The 25,251-nt window shown below is 44.6% G+C and overlaps 1 protein-coding gene across 1 annotated transcript in view; it reads right to left on the bottom strand.

The window, feature by feature from the left end:
- Positions 1-25,251, bottom strand: part of LOC311107213 (oxidation resistance protein 1-like) — a gene marked incomplete at both ends in the record, with an annotated part of 98,643 nt that overhangs the window by 23,478 nt on the left and 49,914 nt on the right. The window contains 2 exons of the mRNA XM_084149707.1: positions 4,386-4,538; positions 6,846-6,971. Of these exons, the coding sequence (XP_084005833.1) occupies positions 4,386-4,538; positions 6,846-6,971 (279 nt within the window). The remainder of the gene's footprint in view (positions 1-4,385; positions 4,539-6,845; positions 6,972-25,251) is intronic.

The raw sequence follows: 25,251 nt of genomic DNA on the forward strand, positions 1-25,251 counted from the left end.
ACATTGAGGGAGAGGTTGTTGTCCTGGCACCACACAGCCTATAGGGAGGAGATCAGAGACCTGGTAGTGTCATCGTTGTCGGTGATCAGGCCTACCACTGTTGTGTCATCAGTAAACTTAATGATGGTGTTGGAGTCGTGCTTGGCCACGCAGTCGTAGGTGAACAGGGAGTACAGGAGGGAACTAAGCACGCACCCCTGAGGGGCCCCAGTGTTGAGGATCAGCGTGGCAGATGTGTTGTTGCCTACCCCTTACCACCTGGTGGCGGCCCGTCAGGAAGTCCAGGTTCCAGTTGTAGAGGGAGGTGTTTAGCCCCAGGGTCCTTAGCTTATTGTTGAGCTTTGAGGGGCACTATGGTGTTGAACACTGAGCTGTAGTGAATGAACAGCATTCTCACATAGGTGTTCCTTTTGTCCAGGTGGGAAAGGGCAGTGTGGAGTGCGATTGAGATTGCGTCATCTGTGGATCTGTTGGGGCGCTATGCGAATTATAGTGGGTCTAGGGTTTCCGGGATGATGTTGTTGATGTGAGTCATGACCAGCCTTTCAAAGCACTTCATGGCTACCGACGTGAGTGCTACGGGGCGGGTAGGATGAGCTCCGTTCGAGACTGTCCTATCAACGTGACCTGAAGAACTGTAATATTCTATGTTTCTTGGACTCGTGGCTGAACAAGGACATGGATTATACACATCTCACTGGTTTTTCCATGCATCGTCTAGACCGGACAGCAGCCTTGGGTAAGATGAACTGGGGAGGGTGTTTATTTGTTAACAGCTGGTGCGCGATCTCTAATGTTAAGGAAGTTTCAGGTTTTTGCTCGCCTGAGTTAGAAAACCCTAATGATAAGCTGCTGACCATACTATTTAGCAAGAGAGTTTATCTATATTTTTCGTAGCGGTCTATTTACCACCAACAAAACCGATGCTGGCACTAAGACCACACTCAATAAGCTGCATAGGGTCATAAGAAAACAAGAAAATAAACATCCAGAGGGTGGCGCTTCTCGTGGCCGGTGATTTTAATGCAGGGAAACTGAAATCCGTTTTACCTCATTTTTACCAGCATGTCATCTGTGCAACTAGAGGCGACAAAATTCTAGATCACATTTACTCCACACACAGAAATGCATACAAGGCTCTCCCTCGCCCTCCCTTTGTCAAATCTGACCATAACTCAATCCTCCTGATTCCTGCTTACAAGCAAAAACTAAAACAGGAAGTACCAGTGATGTGCTCAATACGGAAGTGGAGCGATGAAGCGGATGCTAAGCTACAGGACTGTTTCGCTAGCACAGACTGGAATATGTTCCACGATTCATCCGGTAACATTGAGGAGTTTACCACATCAGTCACCAGCTTCATTAGTAAGTGTATCGACACCGTCGTCCCCACAGTGACCGTACGTACATATCCCAACCAGAAGCCATGGAGTACAGGCAACATCCACACTGAGCTAAAGGCTAGAGCTGCCACTTTCAAGGAGCGGGACATGAATTACAAAGGGAAAACCAGCAGCGAACTGCCCAGTGAAGCGAGCCTACCAGATGAGCTAACTGCCTTTTATCATACCAGAAGGGCCGGATCATCTTTTATGAGGGTGGGCTGGTCGAAATTGACAAAAAAATAAAACAATGATATATATATATAGATATATATATGGAGTACACACTAAGTTCAAAAGTTTGGGGTCACTTAGAAATGTCTTTGTTTTCGAAAGAAAAGCAAATTTTTTGTCCATTAAAATAACATCAAATTGATCAGAAATACAGTGTAGACATTGTTAATGTTGTAAATGGCTATTGTAGCTGAAAACGGCTGATTTTTTATGTAATATCTAAATAGGTGTACAGAGGCCCATTATCAGCAACCATCAGTCCTGTGTTCCAATGGCACGTTGTGTTTGCTAATTCAGGTTTATCATTTTAAAAAGGCTAATTGATCATTAGAAAACCCTTTTGCAATTAGGTTAGCACAGCTGAAAACTGTTGTGCTGATTAAAGAAGCAATAAAACTGGCCTTCTTGAGACTAGTTGAGTATCTGGAGCATCAACAACTGTGGGTTCGATTACAGGCTCAAAATGGCCAGAAACAAATAACTTTCTCTGAACTCGTCACTCTATTCTTGTTCTGAGAAATGAAGGTTTTTCCATGCGAGAAATTGCCAAGAAACTGAAGATCTCATACAACGCTGTGTACTACTCCCCTTCACAGAACAGTGCAAACTTGCTCTAACTAGAATAGAAAGAGGAGTGGGAGGCCCCGGTGCACAACTGAGCAAGAGGACAAATACATTAGAGTGTCTAGCTTGAGAAACAGGCGCCTCACAGGTCCTCAACTGGCAGCTTCATTAAATAGTACCCGCAAAAACACCAGTCTCAACGTCAACAGTGAAGAGGCGACTCCGGGATGCTGACCTTCTAGGCAGAATTGCAAAGAAAAAGCCATATCTCAGACTGCCCATCTTAATCTTTTCTTTTTATTGGCCAGTAAGAGATATGGCTTTTTCTTTAATGGACAAAAAAAAGGCTTTTCTTTCTAAAACAAGGACATTTCTAAGTGACCCCAAACTTTTGAACGGTAGTGTATATATACAGTTCATTCGGAAAGTATTCAAACCCTTGACTTTTTCCACATTTTGTTACATTACAGCCTTATTATTAAATGGATTAAATAAAAATTTGTCCTCACCAATCTAATAATAATAATAATAATATGCCATTTAGCAGACGCTTTTATCCAAAGCGACTTACAGTCATGCGTGCATACATTTTTGTGTATGGGTGGTCCCGGGGATCGAACCCACTACCTTGGCGTTACAAGCGCCGTGCTCTACCAGCTGAGCTACAGAGGACCACCTACACACAATACCCCATAATGACAAAGTGAAAACAGGTCTTTAGAAATGTTAGCAAATTTAAATTTAAAAAACAGAAATACCTTATTTACATAAGTATTCAGACCCTTTGCTATGCGACTCGAAATTGAGCTCAGATGCATCCTGTTTCCTTTGATCATCCTTGAGATGTTTCTACAACTTGATTGGATTACACCTGTGGTAAATTCAATTGATTGGACATGATTTGGAAAGGGCACACACCAGTCTATATAAAGGTCCCGCAACTGACAGTGCATGTCAGAGCAAAAACCAAGCCACAAAGAATTGTCCGTAGAACTCAGAGACAGGATTGTGTCGTGGTACAAAAAAAAATTCTGCAGCATTGAAGGTTCCCAAGAACACAGTGGCCTCCATCATTCTTAAATGGAAGAAGTTTGGAACCACCAAGACTCTCTTCCTAGAGCTGGCCGCCCAGCCAAACTGAGCAATTTGGGAGAAGGGCCTAGATCAGAGAGGTGACCAAGAACCCGATGGTCACTCTGACAGAGCCCTAGTGTTCCTCTGTGGAGATGGGAGAACCTTCCAGAAGGACAACCATCTCTGCAGCACTCCACCAATCAGGCCTTTATGGTAGAGTGGCCAGACGGAAGCCACTCCTCAGTAAAAGGCACATGACAGCCCGCTTTGAGTTTGCCAAATGTCACCTAAAGACTCTCAGACCATGAGAAACAAGATTCTCTGGTCTGATGAAACCAAGAATGAACTCTTTGGCCTGAATGCCAAGCGTCACGTCTGGAGGAAACCTGGCACCATCCCTACGGTGAAGCATGGTGGTGGCAGTATCATGCTGTGGGGATATTTTTCAGCGGCAGGGACTGGGAGACTAGTCAGGATCGAGGCAAAGATGAACAGAGCAAAATACAGAGAGATCCTTGTTGAAAACCTGCTCCAGAGCGCTCAGTACCTCAGACTGGGGCGAAGGTTCACCTTCCATCAGGACAATTTAATCAATTTTAGAATAAGGCTGTAACATAACAAAATGTGGAAAAAGTCAAGGGGTCTGAATAGTTTCTGAAGGCACTGTATATCAGTCGTAATGCTTGGGGTAGAGGCTTTTTAGGGTCCTGTTGGTTCCAGACTTGGAGCATCGGTACCGCTTGCCATGCGGTAGCAGAGAGAACAGTCTATGACTTGGGTGACTGGAGTCTTTTTTTTTTTTTTTTTGCATTTCACTGGAGTCTACACCTGTTGTATTCGGATTATGTGACAAATACATTTGATTGGTCCTCATGAGGGGTCCTCATGAGTTAACTTACAGTGATCCTTAACAATAGACCTGAGCACACATATTTTCTAAAGATGTACTGTATATATACCTGGTTGAAATATAAATGCTTTCAAATACTAGCAATAATGTAGTACACATAGCCCAATGTAACCAATGAAATAGTCCTACAAGTGCAAACTTCAAGCTAAATCAAGCACAATCTCAGTTCAAGTATTCAACCTAGGTCTAACTGTATACTGGTCACCATCCACACCACTCACATGTCCGTCGCTGTCCTTGATCACCATGAGCACGGGTGTGTCCAGGCCCTGCATGGCCCGGTACAGGGTCTTGATGCTCATGCCATGTTTATTGGTGCTGAAGGCCAGAGACCAGTGGTAGCCGATTGTCCTGGGAGGGAGGTTTTTGGCCAGCTACAAGAAAAGAAAAGAAAGAAAGAAAGAAAGAAAGAAAGAAAGAAAGAAAGAAAGAAAGAAAGAAAGAAAGAAAGAAAGAAAGAAAGAAAGAAAGAAAGAAAGAAAGAAAGAAAGAAAGAAAGAAAGAAAGAAAGAAAGAAAGAAAGAAAGAAAGAAAGAAAGAAAGAAAGAAAGAAAGAAAGAAAGAAAGAAAGAAAGAAAGAAAAGAAAGAAAGAAAGAAAGAAAGAAAGAAAGAAAGAAAGAAAGAAAGAAAGAAAGAAAGAAAGAAAGAAAGAAAGAAAGAAAGAAAGAAAGAAAGAAAGAAAGAAAGAAAGAAAGAAAGAAAGAAAGAAAGAAAGAAAGAAAGAAAGAAAGAAAGAGAGACTAATTTAGTAGGGAGCCAATTAAACAGAGACTAAGGCACAGAGGATCCCAGAGAGACGACAGTTAAAAGCAGCTGAGGACAGGTTTGGTCTCCAGCTCTTACTGCCTGCTCTGGGTCTCAGTGGAGACATTGCTCCTGGGGCATCTAGTAGAACACTTAGTTTAGATCAGCCTCTTAAAATAGGGAACACAGCAGATATAAACGCAATGTATAGAACATTCATAATCCACTTGTAATATGGACCAGAATAACAAATCTCCCTATGTGTACTATTTTTATTCACAGGATCCAGATGAATAATAAATACAGGTGAATACAGATAGTACAGTCGTGGTCAAAAGTTTTGAGAATGACACAAGTATTGGTCTTCACAAAGTTTGCTGCTTCAGTGTTTTTAAATATTTTTGTCAGATGTTACTATGGTATACTGAAGTATAATTACAAGCATTCCATAAGTGTCAAAGGCTTTTATTGACAATTACATTAAGTTTATGCAAAGAGTCAATATTTGCAGTGTTGATCCTTCTTTTTCAACACCTCTGCAATCTGCCCAGGCATGCTGTCAATTAACTTCTGGGCCACATCCTGACTGATGGCAGCCCATTCTTGCATAATCAATGCTTGGAGTTTGTCAGAATTTGTGGGTTTTTGTTTGTCCACCTGCCTCTTGAGGATTGACCACAAGTTCTCAATGGGATTAAGGTCTGGGGAGTTTCCTGGCCATGGACCCAACATTTCGATGTTTTGTTCCCCGAGCCACTTAGTTATCACTTTTGCCTCATGGCAAGGTGCTCCATCATGCTGGAAAGGCATTGTTCGTCACCAAACTGTTCTTGGATGGTTGGGAGAAGTTGCTCTCAGAGGATGTGTTGGTACCATTCTTTATTCATGGCTGTGTTCTTAGGCAAAATTGTGAGTGAGCCCACTCCCTTGGCTGAGAAGCAACCCCACACATGAATGGTCTCAGGATGCTTTACTGTTGGCATGACACAGGACTGATGGTAGCACTCACCTTGTCTTCTCCGGACAAGCTTTTTTCCGGATGCGCCAAACAATCGGAAAGGGGATTCATCAGAGAAAATCACTTTACCCCAGTCCTCAGCAGTCCAATCCCTGTACCTTTTGCAGAATATCAGTCTGTCCCTGATGTTTTTCCTGGAGAGAAGTGGCTTCCTCGCTGCCCTTCTTGACACCAGGCCATCCTCCAAAAGTATTCGCCTCACTGTGCATGCAGATGCACTCACACCTGCCTGCTGCCATTCCTGAGCAAGTTCTGCACGGGTGGTGCCCCGATCCCGCAGCTGAATCAACTTTAGGAGACGGTCCTGGCGCTTGCTGGACTTTCTTGGGCGCCCTGAAGCCTTCTTCACAACAATTGAACCTCTCTCCTTGAAGTTCTTGATGATCCGATAAATGGTTGATTTAGGTGCAATCTTACTAGCAGCAATATCCTTGCCTGTGAAGCCGTTTTTGTGCAAAGCAATGATGACGGCACATCTTTCCTTGCAGGTAACCATGGTTAACAGAGGAAGAACAATGATTTCAAGCACCACCTTCCTTTTAAATCTTCCAGTCTGTTATTCTAACTCAATCAGCATGACAGAGTGATCTCCAGCCTTTTCCTCGTCAACACTCTCACCTGTGTTAACGAGAGAATCACTGACATGATGTCAGCTGGTCCTTTTGTGGCAGGGCTGAAATGCAGTGCAAATGTTTTTTGGGGATTAAGTTCATTTTCATGGCAAAGAGGGACTTTGCAATTAATTGCAATTCATCTGATCACTTTTCATAACATTCTGGAATATATGCAAATGTCCATCATAAAAACTGAGGCAGCAGACTTTGAAAATTAATATTTGTGTCATTCTCAAAACTTTTGACCACGACTGTACAAATAGCTCCTCTGTGTTCTTCTGATCGAGAATAGCAATCAAGTCACCTTCTCTATCTGGTCCATCTGCAGGAGGTCGCTGGGCTTGCTCAGGTTTGGCCTGAAGACCTCTGGCTCCAGATCAGTCCTTATGGCGGGGCCATGCTTCGAGTTCACCTCCCTCTTGGTAATGATCTGATAGGAGAACAGCAGCCTTCAGAGATTTGTTGTATGATATCAGAGTCAGAAAGTGGGAGGGAGGGGGCAGAACTAGAAGCAGCCATGAAGGAGAAGTAATCAGGACTGTGACTTGGAAATAAATGGGACTATGTGCAGCATTGTGCGCATCTACATCCGTAGAGTCTTTCAGAGGAGATAATAATAATAATATGCCATTTAGCAGACGCTTTTATCCAAAGCGACTTACAGTCATGTGTGCATAAATTTTTACGTATGGGTGGTCCCGGGGATCGAACCCACTACCCTGGCGTTACAATAGCGCCATGCTCTACCAATTGAGCTACAGAGGGATGTAGATAGTGCACACTGGGAGAAGCATGAAAGACAAACGTCATACGTTACAATAAGCACAGCCCATGTCAATCAATTACTTGTTTTAGTTTATGCAGTCCTGTTTTTTGGCTTCCTTCATACATTCTCAATGTAGAGGATGGTACTGTATTATAGCTAGACTGTCAGTCAGCATACACAGGGAGAGATCAGAGGGTGTGATGAGGTGATGTCGAAGGAGTCAGGCGTAGGAGGGTAAATCACAGAATAACAGGCTTTATTCCGCAATTACAGAGTTACTCAGAAATGCGTCAAAACACTCTAGTGCGCAAAACAGGCGCACTGGAAAATACACGGCACATGGAGAAATATCCCCGCTATACAAAATACACGGAGCTCCACCGAGCTTCACTATCCTCCACAATAAACAATCACACACAAAGACAAGGGGGCAGAGGGAACACTTATATAGGTACTGATGAGGGGATATGAACCAGGTGTGTGTAATAAACAAGACAAAACAAATGGAATGATGAGATGCGGAGCGGCAGTGGCTAGAAGGCCGGTGACGATGAACGCCGAAGCCTGCCCGAACAAGGAGAGGTGGCAGCTTCGGAGGAAGTCGTGACACTGGGGGAGAGAAAAATGTCACAGCAATCCAAGAAGTAAAATGTGGATCTAGATCTACCTTTCACCAACACAGCACTCAAATGGATATAAACTCAGCAAAAAAAGAAACGGCCCTTTTTCAGGACCCTGTCTTTCAAAGATAATTTGTAAAAATCCAAATAACTTCACAGATCTTCATTGTAAAGGGTTTAAACACTGTTTCCCATTCTTGTTCAATTAACCATAAACAATTAATGAACATGCACCTGTGGAACGGCCGTTAAGACACTAACAGCTTACAGACGGTAGGCAATTAAGGTCACAGTTATGAAAACTTAGGACACTAAAGAGGCCTTTCTACTGACTCTGAAAAACACCAAAAGAAAGATGCCTAGGGTCCCTGCTCATCTGCGTGAACGTGCCTTAGGCATGCTGCAAGGAGGCGTGAGGACTGCAGATGTGGCCAGGGCAATAAATTGCAATGTTCGTATTGTGAGACGCCTAAGACAGCGCTACAGGGAGACAGGATGGACAGCTGATCGTCCTCGCAGTGGCAGACCACGTGTAGCAACACCTGCACGGGATCTGGTAAAAAGTAATGCACTATAAGGAATAGGGTGCCATTTGAGATGGCACAAAGGTCACCAAGAACAAGCTGGGGAGAATATATTGGTTAGTAAGGTTGCAGAGAGCTAACGTTGGCGGAAGAGACATGGTGATATTATTTATCGAAGTGCAAAGTACTACTATTAAACCTTTGGATGCCATCTACGATAATTCCCTTCATTTTGTTACAGGCGACAGTTTTGATACTCATCACTGCATCCTGTATCGAAAGGTTGGCTGGACTTCGCTAAAGACCTGTAGATCTCTAAATTACTCCCTTTTTGTTTACAAGGACCTTCTTCATAAACTTCCGTCTTATCTAACTTTGCTGTTGATGTATAGACACCTGTGTTGCCTATCCCGTTCACAGGATTGGTTAACTCTTGAGGTTCCTAGGGTCTCCACCAAGCAAGGTAAATCTGCTTTTTGTTTTAATGCACCGTATTGCTGGAACAAAATTGAAAATACATTTCATCTTTGATGCTCTGGTGCCTGCTCAAATTCGAGGATTGGCGACTCCATTACCCGCAATATTAGACTTAAATATAATCATCCAGCGATCTTACACTGTTTACCAGGGGGCACTACCAACGTAAAGGCTAATCTGAAGAGGGTGCTGGTTAAGGCTAAAACTGGCGAGCGTAGAGAGTATAGGGATATTGTTATATTGTTATCCACGTCGGCACCAACGACGTTAGGATGAAACAGTCAGAGGTCACCAAGCGCAACATAGCTTCAGCGTGTAAATTAGCTAGAAAGATGTGTCGGCATCGAGTAATTGTATATGGCCCCCTTCCAGTTAGGGGGAATTATGAGCTCTACAGCAGAGTCTCACAACTCAATCGCTGGTTGAAAACTGTTTTCTGCCCGAAAGATAGAATTTGTAGATAATTGGCCCTCTTTCTGGGACTCACCCACAAACAGGACCAAGCCTGGCCTGCTGAGGAGTGACGGACTCCATCCCAGCTGGAGGAGTACTCTCATATTATCTATGAACATTAGACAGGGCTCTAACTTGTCTAGCTCCACAATGAGATAGGGTGCAGGCCAGGCAGCAGGCTGTCAGCTAGCCTGCCAGCTTAGTGGAGTCTGCCACTAGCATAGTCAGTGTAGTTAGCTCAGCTATCCTCATTGAGACCGTGTCTGTGCCTCGATCTAGGTTGGGCAAAACTAAACATGGCGGTGTTCGCCTAAGCAATCTCACTGGAATAAAGACCTCCTCCATTCCTGTCATTATTGAAAGAGATTGTGATATCTCACATCTCAAAACAGGGCTTTTTAATGTTAGATCCCTCACATCCAAGGCAGTTATACTCAATTAACTAATCACCGATCATAATCTTGATGTGATTGGCCTGACTGAAACATGGCTTAAGCCTGATGAATTTATTGTGTTAAATGAGGCATCTTCTCCTGTTTACACTAGTGACCATTTCCCCCGTGCATCCCGCAAACGTGATAGCAAATGTCAATTTACAAAAACAAAAATGACTGTGTTTGACTTTTGAGCTTCTAGTCATGAAATCTATGCAGCCTACTCAATCACTTTTTATAGCTACTGTTTACAGGCCTCCTGGGCCATATACAGAGTTCCTTACTGAGTTCCCTGAATTCCTATCGGACCTTGTAGTCATGGCATATAAATTATTCACATTTTTGGTGACTTTAATATTCACATGGAAAAGTCCACAGACCAACTCCAAAAGGCTTTCGGAGCCATCATCGACTCAGTGGATTTTTTCCAACATGTCTCCGGACCTACTCTAGTTTTGTCCCGTGGAATAAATATTGTGGATCTAAATGTTTTTCCTCATAATCCTGGAGTATCGGACCACCAATTTATTACGTTTGCAATCGCAACAAATAATCTGCTCAGACCCCAACCAAGGATCATCAAAAGCTGTGCTATAACTTCTCGGACAACCCAAAGATTCCTAGATGCCCGTCCAGACTCCCTACACCTACCCAAAGACGTCGGAGTACAACATTCGGTTAACCACCTAAAATCTACATTTAACCTTGCGTAATACCCTAGATGCAGTCGCACCCCTAAAAACAATAAACATTTCTCACAAGAAACTAGCTCCCTGGTATACAGAAAATACCTGAGCCCTGAAGCAAGCTTCCAGAAAATTGGAAATGGTGCTCCACCAAACTGGAAGTCTTCTTATTGGCTTGGAAAGACAGTACCGTGCAATATCGAAGAGCCCTCACTGCTGCTCGATCATCCTATTTTTCCAACCTAATTGAGGAAAATAAGAACAATCCTAAATGTATTTTTGATACTGTCACAAAGCTAACTAAAAAGCAGCATTCCCCAACAGAGGAAGCCTTCACTTCAGCAGTGATGAATTCATGAACTTCTTCGACGAAAAGATAATGATCATTAGAAAGCAAATTACGGACTCCTCTTTGAATCAGCGTATTTCTCCAAAGCTCAGTTGTCCTGAGTCTGCACAAAACTACCTGGACCTAGAATCAATGGAGACCCTCATGTTTTTTAATCCTATATCTCTTGACACATTCATGAAAGTAGTCATGGTCTCTAAACCTCCAAGCTACATACTGGACCCTATTCCAACTAAACTACTGAAAGAGCTACTTCCTGTGCTTTGCCCTCCTATGTTGAACATAATAAATGGCTCCCTATCCACGGGATGTTTACTAAACTCACAAAAAGTGGCAGTAATAAAGCCTCTCTTGAAAAAGCCAAACCTTGACCCAGAAAATGTAAAAAACTATCGGCCTATATCGAATCTCCCATTCCTCTCAACATTTTTAGAAAAAGCTGTCTTCCTGAAGACAAATAATGTATACAAAACGCTTCAGTCTGGTTTTAGACCCCATCATAGCACTGAGAAGGTGTGTTGTAACAATATAAATCCTGGGGAAATCAGGAGTATCTGAAAGATCCTGTCCACATTCTCTGGCTGTTCAGCAGCAGAAAATACCCGCAACTCTGTGAGATGGCAGTGAAGACGTTAATCCCCTTTTATTCTACCTACTTATGTGAGACCAGCTTCTCCTCTCTTGCTGCAACAAAATCAAAAAATCTCTACAGACTGGCTGTTGAAAACACCTTGACAACACTGGGGTGTCCGGGGCACAAAAAAGTTTGAGAAAGGCTGGCCTTATAGGTTATAGGTCTGAGCTATATGAAGAGCATGCTCGGAGAATCAAAGGGCAAAGTTATATTTCTAAGAAAATTTACTTCCTACCCGAGTTTTTGCACTGCTCGGATGATGTATATTAAACTAGGCTACACTGCATTACACAGTGCAATTGATAGGCGTTCCCAATCATGAGCCCAGGCCTGCGCTGCTCTTGCTAATGTAAACCCTTTTGTTCTGCCTAACCAATGACTGTGCTGTGTATGGAGGCACTTCAGGAGGCGAGTCAATTTGTTTAAAAAATGCAATATCTGTGCGCACGGACTAGGCCTACTGATGTCCTGTTCAGCTTGTGAGGGAGAGTGTGAAGATGAGAAGGAGGACCGGAGGTATGCTTGCCATTGCTATAATTGATTTTAATAAAAACAATATTTTTGTTGTCCATAATGAAGCTATTTATCAGAGTTACTGACGTCACAATAAGCCATATTCGAGTAATTTACATACACTACTGTTCAAAAGTTTGGGGTCACTTAGAAATGTCCTTGTTTTCCATGAAAACAGACATGAAATGAGTTTGAATAGGAAATATAGCAAAATGCATAGGAAATGTAGTCATTGACAAGGTTAGAAATAATGAATGTTAATTGAAATAATAATTGTGTCCTTCAAACTTTGCTTTCGTCAAAGAATCCTCCATTTGCAGCAATTACAGCCTTGCAGACCATTGGCATTCTAGTTGTCAATTTGTTGAGGTAATCTGAAGAGATTTCACCCCATGCTTCCTGAAGCACCTCCCACAAGTTGAATTGGCTTGATGGGCACTTCTTACGTACCATACTGTCATGCTGCTCCCACAACTTAATACGGTTGAGATCCGGTGACTGTGCTGGCCACTCCATTATAGACAGAATACCAGCTGACTGCTTCTTCCCTAAAAAGTTATTGCATAGGGTTAGGGTTAGGGTCATTGTGCTTTGGGTCATTGTCCTGTTGTAGGAGGAAATTGGCTCCAATCAAGCGCCATCCACAGGGTATGGCATGGCGTTGCAAAATGGAGTGATAGCCTTCCTTCTTCAAACACCCTTTTAGCCTGTACAAATCTCCCACGTTACCACCACCAAAGCAACCCAAGACCATCACATTGCCTCCACCATGCTTGACAGATGGCATCAAGCACTCCTCCAGCATCTTTTAATTTGGTCTGCATCTCACAAATGTTCTTCTTTGTGATCCGAACTCCTCAAACTTCGATTCGTCTGTCCATAACACTTTTTTCCAATCTTCCTCTGTCCATTGTCTGTGTTCTTTTGCCCATCTTAATCTTTTATTTTTATTGGCCAGTCTGAGATACGGCTTTTTCTTTGAAACTCTGCTTAGAACGTCAGCGACCCGGAGTCGCCTCTTCACTGTTGACGTTGAGACTGGTGTTTTGCGGGTACTATTTAATGAAGCTGCCAGTTGAGGACCTGTGAGGCACCTGTTTCTCAAGCTAGACACTAATGTATTTGTCCTCTTGCTCAGTTGTGCACCGGGGCCTCCCACTCCTCTTTCTATTCTGGTTAGAGCCAGTTTGCACTGTTCTGTGAAGGGAGTGGTACACAGCATTGTATGAGATCTTCAGTTTCTTGGCAATTTCTCGCATGGAATAGCCTTCATTTCTCAGAACAAGAATAGACTGACGAGTTTCAGAAGAAAGTTATTTGTTTCTGGCCATTTTGATTCTGTAATCGAACCCACAATTGCTGATGCTCCAGACACTCAACTAGTCTCAATAAGGCCAGTTTTATTGCTTCTTTAATCAGCACAACAGTTTTCAGCTGTGCTAACATAATTGCAAAAGGGTTTTCTAAAGATCAATTAGCCTTTTAAAATGATAAACTTGGATTAGCAAACACAACATGCCATTGGAACACAGGACTGATGGTTGCTGATAATGGGCCTCTGTACGCCTATGTAGATAGTCCATAAAGAGTCAGCCGTTTCCAGCTACAATAGCCATTTACATCATTAACAATGTCTACACTGTATTTCTGATCAATTTGATGATATTTTAATGGACAAAAAAATTGCTTTTCTTTCGAAAACAAGGACATTTCTAAGTGACCCCAAACGTTTGAATGGTAGTGTACATTACTATGAAGCGGCAGCCGCAGAGATGGACAGCGCATGGGTGCTGAAAGTAGGCTAATTCGAGAATACCTAATTAATTTAAACGGTCTTCATTTTAATTTGACTTTAGGCTACTAACAACACGAGGGCTTTGTGTTGGAGCCTATTTCTTCCTGTTCAAGAAACATGATTATTTTTTACATTCATGACCAACCGGCTCAAATCGGTCTTATGTAGCAAAATTTGAAATTTTGTTTTTTATATTGGATAAAAGTAGACACTCAGAGCTACAAAATGGTATATCAGGAACAATGGGAAAGTAATTTTGCTTTGAAAGTTGATAAACTTGTAAACTCACTTTTGAGAAAATGGCCTTTGAATGTTTTGATAGTCAAGCACCCAAGCTAACTGGCTAACATTGGCTAGCTACTTCCAGACACATAATGAGAGAACACCCCACTCGGACCATTTTACGCGCCCTAGCAGAGCTGGTTAGGCTGTTTTCATGTTATCCAGAGCGTTGGTGACTGTAACTGTGCTGCTGACAACAATTGAATTACGCTTTTTTTTGCCAACGTTTACTGAAACCGGCCATATTCAACGAGTGTTGAGCGTTCGTAAATTCATCAGTTATTCTACACTCTGGTACACTAAGACAATAGTATTTTGTTAAGACATTAAGATAGCTAGCTAGGTAAACAATGAATCCAAACGCATGACATAACGTTAGTTAGCAAGCCAGCCAGCTAATGTTAGCTAGCTAGCTAACAGTACACTTTAACTTGAAATGAAAATACTTTATGTGAATATTAAAAACATGTAATATCTGAAAATGTAGCTAGCTAGACTATCTTACCCGTGGTCTGAAATCGGACTAGATAGCCAGAGCGAATTTACCAGATAGTACGTCTATCAATAGTTGCAGTGACATTCTATTGAAATGGACACTTGCATAGTGGAGTCTTTTGTTGAGACATTTAGCTAGCTAGCTAAACAATGAACCATAATCATAATTCATGATGTTACTATCCTGCATGAATCTGCAGGTAGCTAACCAACCAGGTGCAATGTTAGCTAGCTAACATTAGGCTATAACTAGTCAAGCAAATGTGTCTGAGATACGAAAAATAAGATCATACACATAACGTTAGCTAGCGAGCCAGCCAGCTAACGTTACCTAGCTAACAGAACACTTTAACTTGAAATGAAACCACTTTCTGTCAAAATTAGAAACGTGTAATATCTGAAAATGTAGCTAGCTGGACTATCTTACCCGTATACATCATGGCTGGACGCATCTCCTGTCAGATGCCATGGTTGCCCTTAGTTTGAAGATGTAATCTAGAGACAGGTGTTTTCTCCATTTCCTTAGCTATCATATTCGAATTCCACAGATTTCAAAACTCGGTCCTCCAGAAAGTGGAGAGCATACAACTTAGCTAGCGAGCCCGCCAGCTAACGTTAGCTAGCTAACAGTACACTTTAACTTTACATTAGGCTTATGCAGTTTTACTACGCAATACTTTTTTTTTTAAAGCCGCGTTAGACAGGATAGCCAGACATACTGACCAGCTCAAATAGACAGAAGCGTGTTACATGGCAGACCAATCCAAACTCATCTCTCGGCATGTCCAGCCCACTCATTATCTTAGCCAATCATGCCTAGCGGGAAGGTTGCTGTCTTTTTCTCTGGCTAAACCAACTAGGCTCGTAATTTAGCAATTTTATTTCTACAGTACCAGTCAAACGTTTGGACACACCTACTCATTCAAACGTTTTTCTTTATTTTTTACATTGTAGAATAATAGCGAAGACATCAAAACTATGAAATAACACATATGGAATCATGTAGTAACCAAAAAAGTGTTAAACAAATCAAAATATATTTTATATTTGAGATTCTTCAAATAGCCACCCTTTGCCTTGATGACAGCTTTGCAAACTCTTGGCATTCTCTCAACCAGCTTCACCTGGAATGCTTTTCCAACAGTCTTGAAGGAGTTCCCACATATTCTGAGCACTTGTTGGATACTTTTCCTTCACTCTGCCGTCCGACTCATCCCAAACCATCTCAATTGGGTTGAGGTCGGGGGATTGTGGAGGCCAGGTCATCTGATGCAGCACTCCATCACGCTCCTTGTTGGTAAAATAGCCCTCACACAGCCTGGAGGTGTGTTGGGTCATTCTCCTGTTGAAAAAGAAATGATAGCCCCACCAAGTCCAAACCAGACGGGATGGCGTATCACTGCAGAATGCTGTGGTAGCCATGCTGGTTAAGTGTGCCTTGAATTCAAAATAAATGACAGACAGTGTCACCAGCAAAGCACCCCCACACCATAACACCTCCTCCTAGATGCTTTACGGTGGGAACTACACATGCGGAGATCATCCGTTCACCCACACCGTGTCTCACAAAGACACGGCGGTTGGAACCAAAAATCTCCAATAATGTCCATTGTTCTTGTTTCTTGGCCCAAGCAGGTCTCTTCCTCTTATTGGTGTCCTTTAGTAGTGGTTTCTTTGCAGCAATTCGACCTTGAAGGCCTGATTCACACAGTACCCTCTGAACAGTTGATGTTGAGATGTGTATGTTACTTGAACTCTGTGAAGCATTTATATGGGCTGCAATTTCTGAGGCTGGTAACTCTAATGAATTTATCCTCTGCAGCAGAATAACTCTGGGTCTTCCATTCCTGTGGCGGTCCTCATGAGAGCCAATTTCATCATAGCGCTTGATGGTTTTTGCGACTGTACTTGAAGAAACTTTCAAAGTTCTTGAAATGTTCCGTATTGAATGACCTTCATGTCTTAAAGTAATGATGGACTGTTGTTTCTCTTTGCTTATTTGAGCTGTTCTTGCCATAATCTGGATTTGGTCTTTTACCAAATAGGGCTGTCTTCTGTTTACTCCCACTACCTTGTCACAACACAACTGATTGGCTCAAATGCATTAAGAAGGAAATACATTCCACAAATTAACTTTTAAGAAGGCACACCTGTTAATTGAAATGCATTGCAGGTGACTTCCTCATGAAGCTTGTTGAGAGAATGCCAAGAGTGTGCAAAGCTGTCATCAAGGCAAAGGGTGGATATTTGAAGAATCTCAAATATAAAACCTATTTTGATTTGTTTAACACTTTTTTGGTTACTACATGATTCCATATGTGTTATTTCATAGTTTTGATGTCTTCACTATTATTATACAATGTAATTTAAAATAAAAAAATAAAGACAAACCCTTGAATGTGCAGGTGTGTCCAAACCTTTGACTGGTAGTGTATTTACAGATGGCATACAAGTTTGTTATTAAGGCACATCAAAGTTCACATGTTCGAGAAGGCATTTCTGCCAAAAAATAATTACGTTCAAAAGGCACTCCTGTGAAGTAGTGACCCGCGACATACGCCTAGTTTCCTGAAACGGGTCACATTTTAGTAATTTAGCAGACGCTCTTATCCAGAGCGACATACAGTGGTGAGTGCAGACATTTTTCATTCTGGTCCCCAATGGGAATCGAACCCAGAACCCAGGCATTGCAAGCGCCACACGGGACCTGTTTGAATGACAAAATTATAGTCGACTATCCATGTATTTTGTCAGCCAATTCCGTCAGTCACCATGCACTCCTTAAATATATCAGTCTCAGTGAAGAGCTTGGTGTGTTAAGTTAAAACCAGGGCTCGAATTGAAAATGGCTGAAAGCACATTTGTTAACTTAAGATTTTTAAAAACATTTAATGGACCCGATCTATAACAACTCTTTAGTCCTCAATGCTTCATGCTAGAAACAAGCTGTAAAATGCTGGGGAAAGACGTGACTCCGATGCATATGTATACATTTGGTTAGTCTCTATGACATTCAGAGGCTACAACCTTCTATAGTCGAGGACGAGGAGACTTTGCTTGGTATGTAATGATTCTGTCACTATCAATTGACCTTCGACATTTCAACAGAGTATTAAACAACATACTAACTCTAAAAGTCAGGAGCAAACCAGGTAGCCTAAGAAGGAACGAAAATCAATTATTTAGTTTATATTATTATTATTTCAAGGCTTAGGAAATCAATTGTAAAGCATTTGTGAAACGCTACAGGCTGGCAGGAGCTCTCAGCATTTCAACAACACATCAACAACAGCACTTCAACTTCCCTATACATTTAGCATTTAGGCTGTTTAAAATTAAATAAAAATATATAATTAATTATAATTAAATAATAATGAAATGAAAAATGCCTTATTAGACTATAAATTCACTTTTAGAAACACATATTTGGCAGATGCTCTTATATTCCCATGCCCTAATTACAGTCAACACAAATCTAGGCTTTGAATTCACTTTTAGAAACACGATTTTGGCCAGTCTTTGGCTTGAGGATCATGTGGTGAGTTATGCATGCCTAGGTTGTTAATTTAGCCTAGCAGATGCACTTATATTCCCATGCCCTAATTACAGTCAACCCAAATCTATTTTGTAACAATATCATAGAATAAAATATAATAAATTAGAAAATGATAGTTTTCCAAAGGAAAAAAAGTTACAAGTGAATACCTGATGATATGTGGCTGCTGTGTTAAACAATGAATGGCTATTTCTTGAAATCATCAGTTGTAACTGGTTCTGTTGCGCTTAATTTTTTGTTGATTGACAACTTTAGCACTGTTCCAAACTTAAGACTATCCTCTTTTTTAACAACAGCCTGTATATAAATCAAAACATCTCCAGTGCTGCAGCATGTGCTCATTCGTTGTCCTGCTCTGTTGTGGTATTAAAAAAGATTCTGCTTGTCTCCAGTCATGTAAAATTATGTAGAATTGCATGAAATAGGTTTATAAAAAGCAATTTTTTTCTCAGACCACAAATAAGATGATAGATTCATGCAGTGCATTTATTATAATGAATATCTTTTCACCCTTGTCCGCGGTGGTCTGCGAATCCACTTACAATGCTTACAAAACAAAGAACCATTTCTAAAACTGCACCTCTAAGTCTGGCTTAGGCGTGAGGGTAAACGGTAGGCATGGTCTCTGCTATCCACTTTATGTTTTAATCATTATTTTGGGTATAGGGGAGGGTCACTTGTTTTTTTTCAAGCGTTCAGGAAGGGTTGGGTAAAAATATTTTTTACTGAAGGGAGGGCCATCAATTTTCATTTCAGAGGGATCCGATTTTCCCCAGGTATCCCTCATTATAATGTACTGTCCTTTAGCATCCGCTTCACCGGACCACTTCCATTATGAGCGCGTCACTGGTACTTCCTGTTTGAGTTTTTGCTTGTAAACAGGAATCAGGAGGATAGAGTTAAGGTCAGATTTGCCAAATGGAGTGCGAGGGAGAGCTTTGTATGCGTCTCTCTGTGTGGAATAAAGGTGATCTAGAGTTTTATCGCCTCTGGTTGCACAGGTGACATGCTGGTAGAAATTAGGTAAAACGGTTTTCAGTTTTCCTGCATTAAAGTCACCAGCCACTAGTAGCACTTCCTCTGGGTGAGCCTTTTCTTGTTTACTTATGGCCCTATACAACTCATTGAGTGCAGTCTTAGTGCCAGCATTGGTTTGTGGTGGTAAATAGACAGCTATGAAATATATAGATGAAAACTCTCTTTGTAAATAGTATGGTCTACAGCTTATAATGAGGTATTCTAACTCAGGCGAGTAGAACCTTGATGTTTTCCTTAATATTAGAGAGCTGTTGTTAAGAAAGAGAAACACATCCCCTCCCCCTAGCTTCCCTGACGCCACCGTTCTGTCCTGCTGATGAATAGAAAACTGCTAGATTTTTTTTTGACCATGTCCTTGTTCAGCCACGACTCGGTGTAAGACAGCAAATGCAACAGACACCTCACCAATCAAAACTTGTGATTGTCTTTCTCGTGTGACGAGTCGGAAACCCCCTAAACAAACATAGGCTGTGCAGGGTGCAAATTAGGCTTCACAACTATAAATCTAAGGTTTATCAATCAATCTCCAAGGCTAGTACAAACCAGCTAAATCAAATCAAATTGTATTGGTCTGTCACGACTTCCGCTGAAGTTGGTGCCTCTCCTTGTGCGGGCGGCTATCGGCGGTCGTCTTCACCGGCTTTCTAGCTGCCACCGATCTACGTTTCTGTTTTCCATTTGTTTTGTCTGTATTGTACACACCCGGTTCCCATCACGTTACTTTGTTTCCCTATTTAACCCTCTGGTTCCCTCATGGTGTTGTGCGTGATTGTTCTTTGTTTGGTGTTGTATACTGCTGTGAGCTGTTGTATTTCCCTGCGTGGAAATTAGATTTGTTGTTTTCCGAGTAAAGTTCGATATTTACTCAGTTCTGTGTCCTGCACCTGACTCCGTCCTACCACTGCACACTGACAACTGACAGAACAAGCACCCGATATGGAGTGCAGCCAGTCCTCCGGTACCAGTGGAGGAGCGCGTCCAGCAGCAAGCGACGATGCTCCAGAATCTCGGCAGAGTGATGGATCGCGTGCTGCAGACCATGGAGCGATGGGAGAGAAGGGTTTTTCCCACAACCCCATCCACTTCAGGTCAACCCACACAGATGTCCACCCCTCCGTCACCTGGACCCAGTGTGATTCGGCTCTCGCTCCCGATGGGCATATGATGGGACGGCTGCCGGGTGCCAGGGGTTCCTGCTCCAGGTGAAGCTCTACCTGGTGACCATCCACCTGGCTCCCTCGGGATACGTGTCCGCCCTCATCTCCTGTCTGTTGGGGAGAGCGCTTGAGTGGGCCAACGCAGAATGGGGAGGAATACACGCAGCGTTGGTCCGCTATGAGGATTTCACCCGCCGCTTCCGGGCGGTCTTCGATCATCCACAGGAGGGGAGAGCGGCGGGGGAACGCTTGTTCCACCTCAGACAGGGGAGGAGGAGCGCACAGGACTTCGCACTGGACTTCCGGACCTTGTCGGCCAGCACGGGATGGAATGAGAGGGCCCTGATCGACCATTACCGGTGTAGTCTACGTGAGGATGTTCGTCGGGAGCTGGCATGCAGGGACACCACCCTTACCCTTGACCAGCTGGTGGATCTATCTATACGGCTGGATAACCTATTGGCCACCCGCGGACGTCCGGATCAGGGTCCGTCCATTCCATCCCCCAGCACCTCCGACCCTACCCCATATGCAGCTCGGAGGTGCTGCTCCTAGGGTGACCGGAGGGGGGGCCGTTTCCTGCACCAAGTGTGGCCGCAGAGGGCACATTGCTGGTTGGTGCTGGGGAGGTTCCCCAGGGAGTCGAGGCAGCAAGCAGGGCACTGGTGGATCATCCCAGGTGAGTAGGCACCTGACTTCCCCAGAGCTCCCTGTTGTGCACATGTATATTGGTATAGAATTTCCTGAGTTTTCCCCGCATTCCCAGCATAAGGCGCTAGTCGATTCAGGCGCAGCTGGGAACAGGCGGCAGGTAGCTTAGTGGTTAAGAGCGTTGTGCCAGTAACCGAAAGGTCGCTGGTTCTAATCCCCGAGCCGACTAGGTGAAAAATCTGTCGATGTGCCCTTGAGCAAGGCACTTAACCCTAATTGCTCCTGTAAGTCGCTCTGGATAAGAGCGTCTGCTAAATGACTAAAATTTTAAAAATGTAACTTTATTGACCGTTCCTTTGCACTTAGATTAGGGATCCCTATTGTTCCTGTTGAGGTGCCCTTCCCTGTACATGCCTTAGATAGTCGTCCTTTAGGGTCGGGCCTGATTGGGGAGGTCACATCTCCACTATGGATGAAAACGCAGGAGGGTCATGAGGAGAGAATTAGTCTCTTCCTGATTGATTCTCCTGCGTTTCCTGTGGTGTTGGGGCTACCCTGGTTGGCTTCTCATGATCCCACTATTTCGTGGCAACAGAGGGCTCTCAAGGGATGGTCACGTCAGTGCTCAGGGAGGTGTGTAGGTGTTTCCATAGGTGCAACTACGGTGGAGAGTCCAAACCAGGTCTCCACTACACACATTCCCCCCGAATATGCCGATTTGGCTCTCGCCTTCTGTAAAAAGAAGGCGACTCAACTACCACCCCATCGACAGGGGGATTGTGCAATAAATCTCCAGGTAGGCGCAGCACTTCCCAGGAGTCACGTGTATATGCTGTCTCAGGAGGAGACGGCGGCTATGGAAACATATGTCTCCGAATCTCTGAGACAGGGATACATTCGGCCTTCCACTTCACCTGCCTCCTCGAGTTTCTTTTTTGTGAAGAAGAGGATGGAGGTTTACGCCCGTGCATTGACTATCGGGGCATAAATCAGATCACGGTGAAGTACAGTTAACCACTGCCTCTCATAGCCAGTGTGACAGAGTCATTGCACGGGGGGCGCTTCTTCACCAAATTGGATCTCAGGAGCGCTTACAACCTGGTGCGTATCCGGGAGGGGGATGAGTAGAAGATGGCATTTAGTACCACCTCTGGGCACTATGAGTACCTTGTCATGCCGTACGGGTTGATGAATGCTCCATCAGTCTTCCAATCTTTTGTAGACGAGATTTTCAGGGACCTGCATGGGCAGGGTGTAGTGGTGTATATAGATAACATGGGTCCCTGGTGCGCAAGGTGCTTGGTTGACTGTTGGAGCATGACCTATACATCAAGGCTGAGAAATGTCTGTTCTTCCAACAGTCTGTCTCCTTCCTAGGGTACCGCCTGTCCGCATCAGGGGTGGAGATGGAAAATGACCGCATTTCAGCCGTGCGTAATTGGCCGACTCCAACCACGGTAAAGGAGGTGCAGCAGTTCTTAGGGTTTGCCAACTACTACCGGAGGTTTATCCGGGGCTTTGGTCAGGTAGCGGCTCCCATTACCTCCTTGCTGAAGGGGGGACCGGTGCGACTGCAGTGGTCAGCTGGGGCGGACAGGGCTTTTGACAACCTGAAGGCTTTGTTAACATTGGCTCCCGTGCTGGCTCATCCTGATCCCTCCTTGGCATTCATAGTAGAGGTGGACGCGTCCGAGGCTGGAATAGGAGCTGTGCTGTCTCAGCGCTCGGGTACGCCACCAAAGCTCCGCACCTGTGCTTTATTTTCAAAGAAGCTCAGCCCGGCGGAGCGAAACTATGATGTGGGGGACCGAGAGCTGTTAGCTGTTGTCAGGGCTCTGAATGCGTGGAGGCATTGGCTTGACCCTTTCCTCATTTGGACTGACCACTGCAATCTGGAGTACATCCGGGCGGCGAGGAGACTGAACCCTCGCCAGGCAAGGTGGGCCATGTTTTTCACCCGTTTTGTTTTCACCCTATCCTACAGACCAGGTTCCCAAAACGCTAAGGCAGACGCACTGTCCCGGATGTATGACACAGAGGAGCGGTCCATGGATCCCACTCCGATACTTCCGGCTTCTTGCCTGGTGGCACTGGTGGTATGGGATGTTGACGCGGACATCGAGCGGGCGTTACGTACAGAGCCCACTCCCACCCAGTGTCCAGTTGGGCGTCTGTACGTTCCGGTTGAGATCCGCGATCGATTGATCTGTTGGTCCCACACGTCACCCTCCTCTGGTCATCCTGGCATCGGTCGGACAGTCTTAGTGGGAAGTACTGGTGGCCCACTTTAGCTAAGGACGTGAGGGTTTATGTTTCCTCCTGCTCGGTGTGCACCCAGTGCAAGGCACCTAGACACCTACCCAGAGGGAAATTAAAACCCCTACCCATTCCACAACGGCCGTGGTCACACCTATCCGTGGACTCCGTGACGGATCTTCCTCCGTCACAAGGTAACACCACGATCCTGGTCGTTGTGGATCGGTTTTCTAAGTCCTGCCGTCTCCTTCCTTTGCCCGGTCTCCCTACAGACTGCGGAGGCTCTGTTTACTCACGTCTTCCGGCACTACGGGGTGCCTGAGGATATAGTGTCTAATCTGGGTCCCCAGTTCACATCGAGGGTCTGGAGGGCGTTCATGGAACGTCTGGGGGTCTCGGTCAGCCTGACCTCAGGGTTTCACCCCCAGAGTAATGGGCAGGTGGAGATAGTAAACCAGGATGTGGGTAGGTTTCTGCGGTTCTATTGCCAGTACCGGCCGGGGGAGTGGGCGGCTTTCAACCCTTGGGCAGAGATGGCCCAAAACTCCCTCCGCCACTCCTCCACTAACATGTCTCCATTTCAGTGTGTACTAGGGTATCAGCCGGTCCTGGCACCGTGGCATCAGAGCCAGATCGCGGTGGATGAATGGTTTCGGCGCTCGGAGGAGATCTGGGACGCTGCCAATGTGCGCCTGCAACGGGCCATCAGGCGACAGAAGGCGAGCGCCGACCGCCACCGCAGTGAGGCCCCGGTGTATGCACCGGTGGACCGGGTCTGGCTCTCGACCCGAAACCTGCCCCTTCGCCTGCTCTGCCGGATGCTGGGTCCGCGGTTTGTGGGGCCATTTAAAGTCCTGAGGAGACTGAACAAGGTTTGTTATAGGTTACAGCTCCCCCCTGATTACCGTATTAACCCCTCGTTCCATGTGTCTCTCCTCAGGCCGGTGGTGGCTGGTGCGCTCCAGCAGTCTGAGGTACGGGAGGTTCCTCCGCCCCCACTGGACATCGAGGGGGCCCCGGCATATACTGTGCGAGCCATCATGGACTCAAGGCGTCGGGCGAGGGGCCTTCAGTACCTCGTGGAGTGGGAGGGGTACGGTCCGGAGGAGAGATGCTGGGTGCCGGTGGAGGACATCCTGGATCCTTCCTTACTGCAGGAATTTCACTGTCTCCACCCGGAACGTCCTGCGCCTCGTCCTCCGGGTTGTCCCCGAGGTCGGTGTCGGCGCCCTGCTGGAGCCGCGCGTCAAGGGGGCGGGGTACTGTCATGACTTCCGCTGAAGTTGGTGCCTCTCCTTGTGCAGGTGGCTATCGGCGGTCGTCACCGGCTTTCTAGCTGCCACCGATCTACGTTTCTGTTTTCCATTTCTTTTGTCTGTATTGTACACACCTGGTTCCCATCACGTTCATTTGTTTCCCTATTTAACCCTCTGGGTGTTGTGCGTGATTGTTCTTTGTTTGGTGTTGTATACTGCTGTGAGCTGTTGTATTTCTCTGCGTGGAAATTAGATTTGTTGTTTTCAGAGTAAAGTTAGTTATTTACTCAGTTCTGTGTCCTGCGCCTGACTCCGTCCTACCGCTGCACACTGACATGGTCACATACACATATTTACATTTACATTTTAGTCATTTAGCAGACGCTCTTATCCAGAGCGACTTACAGGAGCAATTAGGGTTAAGTGCCTTGCTTAAGGGCACATCGACAGATTTTTCACCTAGTCGGCTCGGGGATTAGAACCAGCGACCTTTCGGTTACTGGCACAACGCTCTTACCCACTAAGCTACCTGCCGCCCGGGTGAAGCTAAATGCTTGTTTTCCTAGGTCCAACAGTGCAGTAGTATCTAACAATTCACAACAATACACACAAATCTCAAAGTAAAAGTAAAATATATAAATATTTCATGTATTCCAACGTGAAAGCATTCAAGGCCAAACTTATGTTGTTCTCCAGACAAATGAGCAGCCGGTCTCTCGCTCATTTTCCGACACTGGCCGCACTGAACGCGCCCACATCGCAGTGCCG

This window comes from Coregonus lavaretus (assembly GCF_964263955.1).
Source record: "Coregonus lavaretus genome assembly, chromosome: 3".
Taxonomy (NCBI): Eukaryota; Metazoa; Chordata; class Actinopteri; order Salmoniformes; family Salmonidae; genus Coregonus; species Coregonus lavaretus.